Genomic DNA, 16,092 nt, shown 5'->3' with positions numbered 1-16,092 from the left:
CAGATCTGCCTAGGTTTGGGCTGAGACACGTTGGCATGCCAATGAGTATGGGATGCTTACAGTACAGGCAGCAGGGCGTCTGCTGTGTAGATACACAGTACCTTCCAGTCACCAATACTCTGACTCCAGCACCTACCCCCAACCTTAAATTAACTCCCCCCACCATAATATCAACACCCCTGCTCCAACTCTCCAGGACTCCAGCTGTGCATTCCCTGCAATAGCTCCTGTTCACAGGGGCTGCCTGTCACTGTATCTGAAGTATCCCTCTTGTTAAAGAAGTAAGAGTACTGACAAAAAACATTTAGTGGCTGAGTATCTGCCCTTCTACATAACTACTTCTGTGCCACAACGCTGGATGCACCAACTGCCAGACCAGGAGGCTGCCCTGGGATTTCTTCTTTCTGCCGCCTCAGGCAGCCTACAAATCTCTGCTCAGAGTGCAATACCTCTCTGAGGGTAGGACACCGCTGCTGAGGGAGCACAGGGAGTTTATTGGCCACACTCAGTCTGTAATGGGATATGGTTGGCCTGATTTTCCTCTAAAACCACAGACCACCTGGTGCTGCAGGGAGAGTACAGGCAGCAGCTTATGTGATATGTGGGGAGTCTGTGTAGCCTGGAGTCTTGCAGAAATAAGAGCCTTAGAGAGAGGTCTTTAGCGGGGAGAGTGGAGGCCTGGGGGGAAGAGTGGGGAGCAGGGACATAGACGGGGTAGGTGGGGAGAGAAGCAGCCCCCTAGAGTGTGGAGTGCTGGTGGGGGAAGCAGGGACTGTTTATAACAAACTCTGGGGTTTTCAGCTCAACCTCTGAAAATATTGACCCTGGCAGGAGAAGGACTGGGGGTCTCTGTGTATGGCGCTGCCACTGGTTTTGCAAGTGGCAGAATTCGGGCTGGGGCTGGAGCCGGTCACCCTAGATGTCAGACTCTCCAGCCCAGTTGTGCATTTGAAACTTTGGATTGGCTGCCTGTCCCCATTGCCCAACCTGGAGCTGAGCAGCCAGTCAGAACCGCTGCAGGAAGAGCTCTTTCCCCCTCCTCCAGCAACCCAAACATTCTCAGAGGAGGGAGCAGAAAGAGACCTGTCGGGTCCCCCTTTCCTCTCCTTTGAGCAATGGGGACAGCTCCTCTGGTACCTCCCTGCTACCAGCCGGCCTAGAGCAAAGGGAGAGGACGAGCCCCTGGATATGCCCCCTCCCAGCTGCAACCACTGAGCAGAGGTGAAGCTGGCAACACCGGGGAGTGAGGGGGGGTGTGAACTGATGGGGACCAAATTAATTGCTGGGCAGGAGGTGGGTTAGATGGGCGGTAGGAACTCCTGCACTAGGGCCAAAATTGCCTGTCCCAGTAAATTTGGGAGGGTGGGCAACACTAATTGTGCACACACACACAGGGGCTGGGCAGGGGGAGTTCAACAATCAAAAGATGGGACAAAAAATTCACAATACTGTGTAATTTTTTTCTTTAAAAATCTCTTTTTTTTTTGATGTCCTGAGGTTGGCAAGGAGCCCTGGGTTTTTCAGCTCAGTCTCTGCAAATATTGACTGTGGAAGGAGAAACACCTGGGGTAGGGGGGAGGGGGACAGTGATTCCCAGCCACAGCTTGGGCTGGGGTTGGGGGGTGAAGTGTGGGGGAGTTCTGTTGGGAGTGGAGTGTGAACTCCTGGGGCCAGGCGGAAAGCGGATGGGGGGCAAGTTAATGATTACCTGGAGCAGGGATGGCCAACCTGAGCCTGAGAGAGCAAAAATTTACCACTGTAGGTTGCCAAAGAGCCACAGTAATACGTCAGCAGCCCCTCATCAGTTCCCTATCCCCACTGCTCCTAGAGCCTCCCACCCACCAGCAGTCCTGCTGATCAGCGCCTCCCTGCTCCATCCCTCCCTCCCTGCACCTCCTGATCAGCTGTTTCCTGGTGAGGGGGAAAGAGCGAGGGCAGTGCAGGCTCAGGGGAGGGGGCAGGAAGGGGTGGAGTGGGGGCAGGGACTGTGGCAAAGCCAGGGGCTGAGCAGTGAGCACCCCCCGGCACACTGGAAAGTTGGCGCCTGTAGCTCCAGCCCTGGGGTCGGTGCCTATACCAGAAGCCGCATGTTAACTTCTGAAGAGCCACATGTGGCTCCGGAGCCATAGGTGGGCCACCCCTGACCTGGAGGGTAAAGGACAAAGCAGCTACCCTCTGAATACCATACAGAGGCAACTGGCTTTTTATTATTTCCAGAGCACTGTGTGCAAATATGAGGATTTTATAACCGGTAGTAAGTAAACCAAGCAAGTAAAGCTCTCCCCCGGCTATAGAGTGTGACTACACTGCCCACGTCACAGCGCCAGCCGCGGCCATGCTGTAACACAGCTAGTGTAGTCACACCCTAATAAGCCAAGTGGAGCCCTCGCTGAAAGAGCTTGCAGCCTGAAGGCACTTAGGAGCAAAACAACAAGAATGTACAGCTGCTGGCATATGTTATGGCCTTGATCTCATGGCAGGAGGGGGAAGCGCCTTGCATCATGCATCAGCAGCTCCCTATGCACCATTCTCCCTCTGACTCCTTCCTGGAGACAATTAAAGTGGAAACAGCAGAAAGATCATTGGGTCCCGGTAGAATACAGGCTGTTTTGTTACCTAGGATCTGTAATTCCACTTGTTAGTGAATTTGGGGCCCACGCTCAGTCGTGGCAGTAGCCTCCGAGTTAGTGATCTGCACTGCCGTGCTTTGTTATTATGGGGGCGGGGTGGGAGGGATTGCCCCGTGGTTAGGCTTTGCAATGATCTCCCAAATGCATGACGCAACCTTTTGCAGGAGCTCTGCCTTTGACGGAACACGGGGAAAATGCAACATCCTGTTATGAAGCTGCATTGAAACATGTTACATTCCAGCTTTGCTAGCAATCCCTCCCCAGTGATCAAGGCACCTGACCAGTGCTAGGGTTATGTATGGCTAGAAATGCTCTGTGCAGGAAACTTGGTTTTGCCAGGCTCAGCTTCCTCACACGAGCAGGGGGCAGGAGTGCTGCATTGAAAACACATGGAGAGTTTTCAGAATAGCAGCCGTGTTAGTCTGTATTTGCAAAAAGAAAAGGAGTACTTGTGGCACCTTAGAGACTAACAAATTTGAGCTACAGCTCACTTCATCGGAGACATGGAGAGTGTCTCAGCTAGGTCTTCTCTGGTTTGCCGAGGGCTCTGACGGGCCCAGATTGTGGTCCCTGTAACAGAAAAGTGGGTGGTGAGGGGATGCAGAGATGCGTGGATTGTAAAGGACATCCCTGTCCTTGGAGAAAATAGACATTCAGGCTGAAAGCTGAGTATCCCGTCAAGGGCTAAACAGAAAACAAGGGACTCCAAAAAATTAGCCAGCAGCACAATGCTGAGTGAAGGCAGCTTTTTCAGACACCTGGGCAGCCGGCAGACTGAGGGGCTGTGGAGTTGGGGGATATGAAAACCACAAAACCCACTTGAGAGAGCTGAGAACATGTGTTGATAAACCACAATGCAGCCTGCCTGTGTGTCTCTTTAAGAGCTTGCTTGGCTCTGTGCCATCTCTGTGCCTGTTCCTCCTCTCTGCAATACGTAGCTTTGTCCTAGCCTCCTCGCATGCTGCTGTCTGTGGGTTCCTTCTCTGCCTCAGCAGGATGGCCTCTCAAGGCCCCCAGAAGCTGGAGGAGAAGCTGGTCTGCTCCATCTGCCTGGAGATGTTTGGGACCGCGGTGACCATGCCCTGTGGGCACAACTTCTGCATGAAGTGTATCAATAACCACTGGGACAAGGAAGAGAAGGAGGCTTCTCTGGACAAGAAGGACTACACCTGCCCCGACTGCAGGCAACGCTTCAAGAAGAGGCTGGAGCTCAGGAAGAACGTCGCCCTTTGCAGCGTGGTGGAGCTGATCAGGTCTGAGGAAGTGCAGGCCTCCAGCACTGAGAGGAAAACCCCCGCCAACGGAGCGAGGTGCTCCAGGCATGGGCAGCCCCTGAAGCTGTACTGCCAAGAGGACAAGATGTGCATCTGCTGCATGTGCACAGTGAAGGAGTGCCGGGACCACCACAGCATCCTGTTCGAGGAGGAGCGCAAGAGAAAGGAGGTAGGTCTCCCCGTGATCTGCTCCCAGTCTGCAGGGCCATGGCAAGAGAGATCAGCTCTCCGGCCTGGCTCTGTGTCAGTCCTGCGGATGGGAGGGTGGGTGAGTGTGCTCTCCTCGTTGAAGCAGAAGTTTGGTGCCCGGGATGCTATTCCTGACCCTGGCTTGTGGGCCTGTGTGGCCTTGGCTAAGTCGTTTACCCTCTACATGCCTCAGGTTCCCTGTCTGTGAAAGAGGCAGTGAATCCATGCCCCTCTCTGATGACTCTTGGATGAAAGGAGAAAGAGACACAAGCGCAAAGTATTCACATATTTTAACTAGACCAAGGCTCAGCAGAACTGGCAGCTATTGCAGCGTGTTTGGACACTAAATAGTTAATAAAAAGAAAAGGAGTACTTGTGGCACCTTAGAGACTAACAAATTTATTTGAGCATAAGCTTTCGTGAGCTACAGCTCACTTCATCGGATGCATCGAATACAGACTAACACAGCTGCTACTCTGAAACCTATCATGAAATAGTTAATAGCGTCATACTGCTGTCTGGTAAGCAGCTCCTGGACTTCCTCCCAGCTTCCATGTGCGCGCGCAGCCAGTCCCGAGCTGTACAGGGAGACGCAACAGACCGTAGAACATACGCAGCACCTAGCTGAGAAGGTTTGACTGTGATGGGGTGTTAAACCATGGCCAAAGGAATGAGTTTTGTTTAGGGATCAGAGACCTCTGCTGGTTGGATGCACACGCTGCCCGGGACGTCATGGGAGAGACGCAGCCTTGCAGAGGTGGAAGGACTGTGTCCATATTTCTATTGCCTGGTGCTGCCTTTTAGCAACCCAGTGCTGTAGCCAGTATGCAGCATCCAAGCTGAGCCGTTTCCTCTGAGTGTGTGTGTGTGTAAGGTGGAGCTAGGCGAATTTGCAGAAGGGAAATAAAAGGGTTTCCAGGTCAGGTAGCCCTCTCCAGAGACCTGCATTCTATTCCCATGTGACCAGGGACAATGCCCTTCCCCCTCCGTGCCTCAGTTTCCCCCGCTGTAAAATTAGAATACGGATACTTACCTTCCTTTGTGAAGTGCTTTGAGACCCATGTACCCAAAGTGCTGGAAAAGAGCTAAATATCCCCATTGCTCAGGAGGGTGGAATAAAGGAGGATATGAAAGGCTGTGGGAGCTTTTGCTGGGGAGTGGGGTTTGCTGGGGGATCTGTGCAGGGTATATGGATATTTGCAAAGGGGATAAATGTTGTCAAAGTGCTGAGGGTGCCCTGGGTGGCAGGGACACGTATTGCTCTGTGCACACTGATGGATAGTAATGGGTGGTTATTGGAAGTGAGCTGGTCAGTGAGGTAAAGTTACTGTTACTGTACTGCTGTGGTGGGTTGTTAGAAAGTCCTGTTTGAATGTATCGGGGAAACTCAATGAGGGGCTGAGGGCAAGGCACACAGGAAAGACACACAACAGAACCTGTGGACAGACCCAGGCACACACTTGGAAGACACCATGGCAAGCTGTTAGCTTCATGGATCCTGTCCATGGGTGGCAGGTGAACCACAGGCTTGAGGAAGCAACATGTCCCTCGGCTCCTAGGCGGAGGCACTGCCCCCATCCTGAGTGCCAGCACCGCAGCTCCCTTTGGCTGGGAATTGCAGCCAATGGAAGCTGCAGAGGTGGGTGCCTGCAGGTGAAGGTAGTGAGCAAAACCGCCTGGCCACGCCTCTGTCTTGGAACCGAGGAACATGTCGCCGCTTCCAGGGAGCCGCCCGAGGTAAGCACCCTAATCCTTGGCCCCAGCTCGGAACCCCCTTCCGCACTCCAAACCCCTCATCCCCGGCCCCACCCCAGAGCCCGCACCCCCAGTCAAAGCTCTCACCTCTCCCATACCCCAGCCTGGAGCCCCCTTCTGTACCCTGAACCCCTCATTTCTGGCCCCATCCTGGAGCCCTGACCTACTTCTGCATCCCAACCCCCTGCCCCAGACCAGTGAAAATGAGCAAGTGAGTGAGGGTCGGGGAGAGTGAGCGACAGAGGGAGAGGGATGGAGAGAGTGGGGGTGGGGCCTCAGGAAAGGGGTGGGATGGGGCAGAACCTCAGGGAAGGGGCGGGTAGGGTAAGGGTGTTCGGTTTTGTGCGATTAGAAAGTTGACAACCCTACCCCAGCCCACGCGCCACAAGCCATCCCCCACTAGCCCCAGTCCTGGCCACGGTGGAAGGAAGAGCTGCAGCAGAGAGTGGCGGGAAGCAGGAGAGGTCTGGGGGTGAAGCGTGGGCGGTCGGCTGACCAATAGCAAGTGTGAAAAATCGGGACTGGTAGGGGGTAATAGGAGCCTATATAAGAAAAAGCCCCAAATATTGAGACTGTCCCTATAAAATCAGGACATCTGGTCACCCTAGTGGGCAGGGCCATGCAGGGCTGTTTGGGGAGACTCCGCCTTCCCCAGCCTTTGATAATTGCTGCCCATGATTGTATCTCCAGCAAGCCGCAAGCCTCATTCTGCCAGGCTGGAAATTAGGGAGCCAAAGGACATGAGGCAGTCAAAAAGCCCATCTTTGGCAGGGAGGAGCTGGACTATCAGAAACTGTCCAGGGAGACAGGATGACAGAGAGAGAGACGGAGGAGGGGGTCTAAGTAAGACATTGGGCCTTCGCAGAGCCAGGCAATGGTGAGCCTTGGAGCAAAGCCAGAGATGGGTCCACTCTGGGCTGCTCTGTGGTGTTTAAGATCTGTTTTCTCTTAAATGCTTTTAGACTCCTGTGCTGTAAGGAGGCTGTTTAGTCACTGCATTGACCACTGTCTGTGCTCTCAGAGGGAACTGAGCTGCAGGCTCTGAGCCAAGTCCTGGTTGATCACAGGGGACTGGAGCCCAGGGCCTAGCCTGAGAGTAGGAGAATCGTGTGATTCCAGGTGACGAGAACATGGAGAGATCAGAAGGGCAGTTTGCCCAGTACCTGTGGCACTGAATATTGTCTCACATTACACTTCGGGATCTGGCGTCTTTCGCAGGTCCTTTTAGAAGAGTCTCTGGCGAAAACCCAGGAGGAGACAGTAAAGACCAAGGAGGAGATCCACAAACTGGAGGAACAAACTGGCACCATAAAGGTAGTAAGGCAAAGGCAGTCACCCCTCCCCACAGCTGGGATGCTGGGGGCTGGCGCCAACTCCTGCTCCCTCTGGATAGGGCTCGGGGAGGAAGCCACCCAACTGCTGTCACGTCAATTCTTTGTTTCGTCATTTCCATTGATTTTTTTTTCTACCCAGGATTCTTCAGAGAGGCTGAAATCAGGGATTTTGCAGAAGTTTGTCCACCTGATGAAAGAGCTGGAGGAGTGTGAGAGGGGGGCCGTGGACAAGATAGAGCAAGAGCAGGCCACTGCCCTAGGGCAAGTGGAGGAGAACTGGAGCCAGCTGCAGGATCATCTGGCCATGCTCACCCAACACCAGCAAAAGGCCCAGGAGCTGCTGACCTGTGTGGACAACATGAAATTCCTAGAGGTATTAGTGCCTGCCCAGCCATGAGTGGGGGAGCTACAACTACCCTGTGGCCATTGGCCTGGCCACGTGTAGGCCAAAGGCAATTTCACTCTGGGTACAATACCCTGTCCACCCAGGCAGCTGAACCAGTCTCAAAGCTAGCTAAGAGGGTGCATAACATCTGCTCACGAAGAGAGCCTCAGGTGTATGGAGGATAGGTCCATTAATGCCCATCAGCCAAGATGGGCAGGGATGCAACCCCATGCTCTGGATGTCTCTAGCCTCTGACTTCCAGAGCTGGGAGTGGACAACAGGGGATGGCTCACTCATTGATTGCCTGTTCTATTCATTCTCTCTGAGCACCTGGCATTGGCCACTGTCAGAAGACAGGATAGTGGGATAGGTGGACCTTTCATTTGACCCAGTTTGGCCGTTCTTGTGTTCCTAGACCCTCTACACTATGTCCAGCCAGAACCATGTTAGAGACAACCCCCCCATACTTGCACACACCCATCTCTCCCTTCCCTGCATGTGCACAGTGAAAACCGAGTCTGAGTCTATAAAGTGGCTGGCTGGCAATTTTAACATTGTAGAGTATGGACTAGAGATGGGCCTAATCAAATTCCTGACTCTGAAACATTGGTGTGCTCGAAACGTGACCCTGGGCATGGACCCAGCAGTTTATGACTAGCCCCCACTTTTCCAAGGAACGAAAGTCAAATCCAGGTACAGAACAGCCCCACACTTTTCAATCAGGATCCAGATTCTGTTTGCAGCTGAAAAGGGCCCATCATCAGCTGAACCCAACCTTTTTCCGCAAGTGCCCTGACCTCTGAGAAATTGCATCTCTGCCCTCCTCTGGTGGTTTGTAAAGGACTCTTGTGCACGGGTGTGCGGGCAGACCCGCAGCAACCCCATTCCCATGCTCAGTGCTCTTCAGCTCTGCTGCAGCTGTTCCAGGGAAACACCTTCTTGCAGGAAGCTGATGCGTGTGAGCTCCCCATAGAGGACTGCATGAGGCATGCAAATGATGTAACTAATTCTATCGAATGCCATGTTACAAGTTTCAGAGTAGCAGCCGTGTTAGTCTGTATCCGCAAAAAGAAAAGGAGGACTTGTGGCACCTTCGAGACTAACAAATTTATTTGAGCATCTGATGAAGTGAGCTGTAGCTTTCTAACTGCTGAAAACTGGGCATCCTGCCTCACCCCTGCCCCACCTCTTCCCCAGGCCCTGCCCCTGCCCACTCCTCTCCTGTTCTGGGACTCACCTGCTGCCTGCAGAGCTGGGCTGGGAGGAGCTGACATGTAGCCTTCCCGCCTGCCCAATTGGGGTGAAGTGGGGGGAGTTGGCCCCCAGAGCAAGGGGCTGGAGTGGGGAAATTGGGGCAGACAAGATTATACACACACACACACCAACCTCTCTGCCAGAGAGGCTGGAGCCAGCCGGTAGCAGCCAGCCACTTCTGTCCATGAGCAACTCTGCCAGGTTCCAGGTGCAACTGCTGTGCATCCAGCCCTATGGAGGCGGAGGCCAGTTACTGTGGGTAACAGGACTTTTCATGTCCAGTCAGCACTGCTGACTGGACACTGCCAGGTTCCCTTTTTGACCGAACTTTCCAGTTGAACTGGACACCTGGCAACCCTAATTAGACTGTTCTACCCCGGTGCTACTCCATAAAGGCTCCTGTACAGAGGAACATCACCCATTCTGACCGTGATAGGAGCAGTGGGTGCAGCTGAACACACCTGAGCTACAGCAGTAGCCCCGGACAAGCCGTTCAGCACCATGAAGTAGCAGTGAGTTCCTGGAGCAGATGACTTGGGGAAGTAGATGCAGAAGCCAGGGGACATGATGACTGTGCCTTCATGAGATGGGGGTTTCTGTGTTGTTGTGCCACTGAGCCTCAGATCTGAATGCCGGTATGTGCTGCATTTCCTCTCCTCTTTCTGTCCCGTGCAGGAATTCCTGCTGCTCCCTTCTCCAAGCAGCCTGGGAGTTTTGCCAGCTGTTGAGTTCAATGTGGCCAGCACAATGGATTCCACTGCTAAGATCCTCACTGAGGTCTCTAAGCTTTTGCTGGAGGATTTGCCCAACTCTCTGAACCCAAAGGCAGCTGATGCTGAAACCAAAGGTAAGCTCTTCCCTTGGGGACCTTCCCCTCACTGCCCAGCTGGACACCAAGTCACCGTCCCACCCCTGCCTGTATAAATCACCTCTCTGCAGTGGAACTGCTGTAGATATGCTGGGCCAACGTGCAAGGGGGCGTGGTGGAGGGGACATCTCACCATTCACATCACAAGAATCCCCCTCTACCCCCACACATGGCACTAGAGGGGCCCCTTGTTGGCTTGGCCAGGTTTTTGTTACCATATCTACTGCAGTAGCCTGAAGGTCGGGCCCCATTGTGCTAGGTGCTGTACAAACAAATAGCAGATGACAGTCTGAAAGACATAACAGGCAGATGAGTTGAACAAGTTGGTGTCCGGTGCTTAGCACCCATTACTTTAGCATCTGAGTGCCTCACACCCACTAATGGATTTAGCATCATGGCACCCCTGTGAGGTGTCTCTCCCATGGTACTGAGGCCCAGAGTAGATTAAGTGACTTGCCCAAGATCACACAGGGAGCGTGTAGCAGAGCAGGGAACTGACCCAGGTCTCCCAAGTCCCAGGCTGGCATCCTGACCACTGGGCCATCCGTCCTCTCGGACAAGCAGTCTGGGTGGGGTGGGGCCAGGAGATGTAATGGGATGTGCCAGTTCTTAGGGGGTCAGGAGATTGATTCCAGCTCCCCAGTCTAGCTCTGATCAGGGTCTGCTTTACTGCATGCACTGGGGCTCTTGCGTATAGACATGGGCTCTCTGGCAGGCCTAGCTGGACCCGCTCCCTTGGCTGTAAGAACATCAGAGTGACAGAGCTGGAGTTTTAGTTAAACCCTCATTTCCTTCCTCCCACCGCAGAGACACACAGACGGGCGGCTGCGACTGAGCGTGAGAGCTGGGCTGTGCTTCTGAAATCCCGCCCAGATGCCTCTGTCTGTGGGAACAGTTCCATCCTTGTTTCTAGAGCTTTCCCTTTCTCTTTTGCTCTGCAGAGTCAACGGAGCCAAAGGTGCCTGCTGTGGTGAAGGCAGGTCCAGCTCTTCCCGAGTGTGAACTAAGAGCGGAGCTTCTGAGGGGTGAGGCAGTTCTGGGTCTGAGTGCAGCTCAGAATAACACATGCTGGGAGCCAGCCATGCGGCTGGGTGGGAAGAGTAGGAAAGTGTGCCTATAACCTATGAAGGAGACTGGTGTTTCCTTCTTGGACTGGTAACAATATAGCAATTTAGCAAGCCAAGGCCCTGCCTCAGGGGGCTCTGAAAGAGCTTCCAAAGAGTTACCATTTTAGAGGAAAATCTGCAATCCCTAGGCAGGATGGCTTTGTGTGGCTAAAGTGACCTAGATTTTACCCCTGCCTCCAACACGGGCTTCCTGGGTGAGTTTGGGCACTGCTGTTATCTCAGCTGCCCTAACAAGAGGGGATCAGAATACTCGGTTGCCTCACGAAGGGGCGGGGATTTCAGTCATCCATGTGTGCAAAGGGCTTTGAGATCTTCAGATAGAAGTCAACATCGTTAGTAGTTTACAAGGCACAAATACCTCAGCTACCATTACTTAGGCCGGGTCTACACTACACACCTACATCAGTGTAACTACATCACTAGGGGTGTGAAAAGTCCATGCCCCTGTGCAACACAGTTATATCGACCTTAACGCCCCTGTGTAGACAGTGCTCTGTCACGGGAGAGCTTCTCCTGTCCACATAACTACTGCCTCTCGGGGAGGTGGATTAACTGCACAGACAGGAGCAGCTCTCTTGTCAGCGTAGTAGCATCTACACTAAAGCACTACAGTGGCACAGCTGCACCGGTGTACATACAGACAAGCCTTTAACGGACCTTTTAGTTACAAGGGACCCAATTCTCCCACTGCAATCAGCAGGAATTCCTTGTCCCCCGTGGTGGGAGAATGGGACCAGGTTAAGTTGTAGAAGCAGAGTAATTCCAGAATACCGCCTCTGGGTGGGAGTCCCTCTCTTTTACACACAAACAATCTCTTCCCCCTCTCCCCTCGCCCCCCCCCCCCGCTTCTCTCCCTGGCAAGCGTCAGGTGCCTGCTCCCGCCCAGCCATATTTAGGCACAGAACTTTCCCAGGGGAATGCTGAGAAGCTCAATCACTGCAAGCAGCTGCCAGGCTCCTGGCACAGAGCAGGGATTCGTCTTGGCTGGTCACATCTGAACTGCATGCCTTAGGGCATAGCGTAGAATTGAAGTGACGGGGCAGCCAGTCCACAGAGAGCTGCTCCAGATATAGGGGAAAGGGGTAGCACCCTCCCAGTACATTTGACCCTCCCCAACGCACCCTACCTCAAATCTTAATTGATCCGGGCAGTCTCCTGGACTCTGCTTACTTTGTGTCTCCGTGGATGTTATGGCTTTACATCTTTTCCCTCTGAGCAATCACCCCGCTGGGTCTATCAGACGGTCTCCAGTTTGGCTTGTTTAGCTCCTGCTTTCAAATAATGGGCTGTGCGGACTATTGTGCCCAGGTCCACAATGAAAACCTGGCCCTCTGAGAAAGGGGCATAGCCCAGTGGTCTGAGCAAGGGGCTGAGAGCCATGAACTTCTGGCTTCTGTTCTTGGCTCTGATGCCAATTCCTATAATGCCCTTTTAACCCTCTCCACCCCAGCTTCCCCATCTGTAAAACAGGGATATTAGTATTTACTACACACGTTTCTAATATACACATCACCACAGTGCCTGGAAGATCAATCATTAATACTTACAGCGCAGGGCTGTTACAGGGATTGGTTAATGTCTGTAAAGAGATGTGTTAATAAGCAGTGCCATATAATGGTTGAAACATTATTAATTGTAATAATGTTATTTATTATTAATAAATAAAGGTCCATAGGAGCTAACTGAGCAAGGTTATCTCCAGGCAGGACTCCAATGACTGGGGAGCAGTAGCATCTGCTGGGGATAGTGGGAAATGCTATGAAATAGTTCTTAGAACCAGAACAAAGACAGTGCTGGTAGAAGTCCACTGACAGCATCCTCTTCCTCCTCCTCTCAGAGGATCTCAAAGCACTTTGCAAGAATTCATTAATTTAACCTCCTGATACCCCCCTGAGTATCTCTATTCCCATTTTACTGCTGGGGAAACTGAGGCATGGGGAGGGGATGTGACTTGCCCGAAGTCACACAGTGTGCCCATGCAAGAGCCAGGAACAGAACCTAGAGCTCATGACTCCCAGTCCTGTGCCTTACCCTCAAAATCGCTTCTTCCACCCAAACAGGCTTTGCGTTTTCCATCTTCAGAGAATTTTACATAGCTGAGTGATGCCCAGGCTGGACTCCTGACATAGGCGGGGGTGTGGGTTGGGGAGGAGCAAGGTTAAAGGAAAATTAAATTGTTTTAGTCCCCCTGGTTTACACTGTGGATGTCCATGTTGCCCACAGATCATCAAAATTTGACCTTTGACCCAGACACAGCCAATAAGTACCTGCAGCTGTCCAATCAAAACCAAAAGGCCAAGCACACCCATTCTCCTGATGGCCTTTGTGAGGATCATGCCGACAGGTTTGAGCTGTGGCAGGTTCTGTGCAGCCAAAGCTATAGCCAAGGCCGCCACTACTGGGAAGTCAGGATCTCCAGCCACTCCATCATCCTAGGTGTAACATACAAGAAAATCCAGAGGAAGAAGCAAGCTGGTCGCTCCTTCAGCATCGGGCTGGATGGATTGTCCTGGGGGCTGCAGATCCGGGAGGACTGCTACTTGGCATGGCACAAGGGCCAGTCACATAAGATCATGGAGCCCTTGTACAAATGCCTTGGAGTCAGCCTGGACTATGGCACAGGCATCCTGTCATTCTATGGCATCGGGGACAAGATGAAGCTCCTCCACTCTTTTCACTGTGTCTTCACTGAGCCCCTCTACCCAGTCTTCTGGCTCTGCGAAGGCAGAACCATCACCCTTTGCCAACAGAACTGAGCCAGCAGCTGGGATGCAGAAGCCAAGCCATAGCCAGCAGGGCGTATCCCATCTTGCAGCCAGCTGCCTTGGTTTATTTGGTGGGCAGCCTACTAAAGCTACAGCCAGGACTGGAGGTGTCACAATGCAGTTGGTTTGACAGGGCCGAGGTGATGAGGTTGTAATGAATTAAAGACGGGTAGATGAGGCAGGGAGCCTGAAAAGCAAAGAAACATGGCTGGAATGAAAATTGCCCAAGTAGTTCAGCCATATGTAAATTAGAGTTGGGTGACAGGAGACCTGCTTCCTTACCTGTCACAAGGATCCCCTGGTGGAAGAGCTGAAGCTAGTGGGATTCACAAGGCACCTGGCATCAGTCTTGTTGCATGTGGAACGGCATTGCCTGTCTCCAGCCCCCATGACGTAACAGGGAGAAGTTAGGATCCTGTGGAGGCACCAGTGAAAGGGCTGCTGTTTGGGAGGCTCTGATGAGATGGTGGCAGGAGGGAAGATAGTACAGCTTGGTGTCCCAACCCTCACTTTCTCTGCCTCCCAGAACCTTGGACGGTCACCTGCTGCTTTTTGTTCTGCAGAGCAGTTGCAATCAGAGAGTGGCCCTTGCATAAGTGCTGACTCCATGGTGCTCCAGCCCTGGAGCACCCATGTAAAAAAAACAGTGGGTGCTCAGCACCCACTGGCAACCTCCCAGATCAGCTCCGCCTCCTCCCCCGCCCTCCCAGCGCCTCCCGCCCTTCTTGATCAGCTGTTCAGCCGCCTGCAGGAGGCACTGGGGAGGAGCGGGGGCAGGAAGAGGCGGGGGAGGGAGCAGAACGGGGTGGGAAGAGCTAGGGTGGGGGAGGGGTTTGGGGACTCAGAACATTCAGAGCACGGGGGGGGGGAATGCGAGGGAAGTAGATTTTTCCCTCTGCTCTGGGGACAGTCAATTCCCATGGTTGGGTTCTACTTGTTTTTAAAAGTCCCCGTCTGCAATAAAGTTCCATTTTCTAATGCTGTGAGAGTTTGCCTGGGAGCTCAGGTCTGGTGAAAGATGCTGGATCGCCAGACAGCCTGGAGGAGGAAGTTCTAGCTATCCACCAACCAGACCCAATGTGGGCAGCCGTAGGGTGAGCTTCCCATCCCCCTGGCCTCACCATGTGCCTCCCCAGGGGTCCCATCTCATCCCTTCTATGTGTCCCCTTGTCTTGGCTGATGGACTCCCCGAGGGAGATGAATGTGTTTCATGTCAGCCAACATAGTTTGGAAATGTAAGAGTTTTAAAAAAAAAAAAAAAAAAGGAAGGAACCTTATACCCCACAAAACCACTACCCGCTCCAGCAGCCCCTGCACTGGACAGCATGGGGCTGGCTGTTCCTTTAACTGGCCAGGACTTTACTCTTCTCCATCACTCGAACTAGGCTGCACTGAAGGGTGAGGCTGTGCCATGCTGGGTGGCAGGGGAGTGTTGTGTAGCGCCGGTGCTGTTACCCTGCTTTGACAGGCCACAGAGCGGTTGGTATCAATGGCCGACCACGTCCAGCGGTCCCTTAGCTGTGAGCCTGCCCCTCATCCCATCCGTCCTCCACGGCTCCCTTCCAGCTAGCACAGCTTCACCTCCCAGCCACGTGGTTGAAGTGACCTCTAGGGGGTGTTGGCTCTGTACCTTTTCCAGGATAAAGATTTGTTGCTCTCTTGCAACTAGTGGGTGTCTGGTAGCACGGCCCTGGGTGATGCTCAGCAGAGAGGCTCACAGAAGTATTGATGTACTAAATCTCCAGGGAAGTCCCCTGCCCACATCCACTTTACACCAGGAGTGGATTTGGCCCAATGACTCTGCTGTCACTGCTGGACTCTCACAGGTAATTTGCCTCCCCAGCTGCCCTGTTTGAAATGAGTTTGACCCTGATCCAGTTCCCAGCAGCCAGGTGTCCACGTCCCAAAATACCACCATCGCAGCTGGCGTGACTTGATGCCGGTGTTGGCAGCCTCACTGGAGATGGTAAAGGCTGAATGGGCCTGAAGCCTGAACATTGTCTCCCGCCTGCCCCCCTACTTCATAGTGGACAGAGGTGCATGAGTGGGGAAGCCTGCATTGCCACTCCCTGAGCCATGCCATGTCTGTGCATCAATACAAGGCAGCTACGCCCTGTCTCCTAGCTCCCAAAGGGTCCATTATAACCCCCCTCTGTCCATACTCCACCCACATCTGTCCCAAACCCATCCCCCATGGCTCTGGGGCCATCAATCACCCCCTCACCCACCCCTCTTGGCAAACATGTCCTGCTCAGGAAAGATGCCTCCTGGTGCGTGAGCTCGTCCCAGACAGTGCCACTCTGAGCCCTGGCACTACCCCCGGGGCTGCTTCCTGCCTGTGGAAGATGTTGCTGTGCCCCAGGGCAACTCCTTGAACAGCCCTGTGGCTTGGGCCAGCAAAGTGGGTTTGCAGACAAAGCTGAGACTGAATTCAGATTCCCCCCCCCTTGCCTCAGCTTCCTTCTCTGACCATCCTGTTTCCCTCCAGGTCAGGTGTGGCCCACCTGTGGC

General features: G+C 53.3%; 1 protein-coding gene across 2 annotated transcripts; it reads left to right on the top strand.

The window, feature by feature from the left end:
- The first annotated feature begins 2,746 nt into the window (after positions 1 to 2,746).
- TRIM65 (tripartite motif containing 65) lies at positions 2,747 to 16,092 on the top strand. 2 transcript variants are annotated; one of them, XM_038372265.2, is made up of 6 exons: positions 2,747 to 4,073; positions 7,067 to 7,162; positions 7,322 to 7,555; positions 9,497 to 9,668; positions 10,631 to 10,714; positions 13,040 to 16,089. In XM_038372265.2, the coding sequence occupies exons 1-6, from the start codon at positions 3,627 to 3,629 to the stop codon at positions 13,570 to 13,572; spliced, it is 1,566 nt and encodes a 521-aa protein (XP_038228193.1). In that variant the 5' UTR covers positions 2,747 to 3,626; the 3' UTR covers positions 13,573 to 16,089. The 2 variants fall into 2 exon arrangements, with proteins under 2 accessions (XP_038228193.1, XP_038228194.1); XM_038372266.2 differs by lacking the exon at positions 7,067 to 7,162 and having other exon boundaries at positions 2,887 to 4,073; positions 13,040 to 16,092.

The sequence above is a fragment of the Dermochelys coriacea genome, chromosome 14 (assembly GCF_009764565.3).
Source record: "Dermochelys coriacea isolate rDerCor1 chromosome 14, rDerCor1.pri.v4, whole genome shotgun sequence".
NCBI lineage: Eukaryota > Metazoa > Chordata > Testudines > Dermochelyidae > Dermochelys > Dermochelys coriacea.
The sequence above is the reverse complement of the archived record's forward strand: the minus strand, read 5'-3'. Positions and strand labels throughout refer to the sequence as shown.

Excerpts from the sequence above, each read along its gene's own strand:
- TRIM65 (XM_038372265.2), top strand. The coding sequence starts at position 3,627 with ATGGCCTCTCAAGGCCCCCAGAAGCTGGAGGAGAAGCTGGTCTGCTCC. Across the intron at positions 7,163-7,321 it reads AACAAACTGGCACCATAAAG|GATTCTTCAGAGAGGCTGAA; the intron begins GTAGTAAGGCAA and ends TTTTCTACCCAG. Across the intron at positions 7,556-9,496 it reads ACAACATGAAATTCCTAGAG|GAATTCCTGCTGCTCCCTTC; the intron begins GTATTAGTGCCT and ends TGTCCCGTGCAG.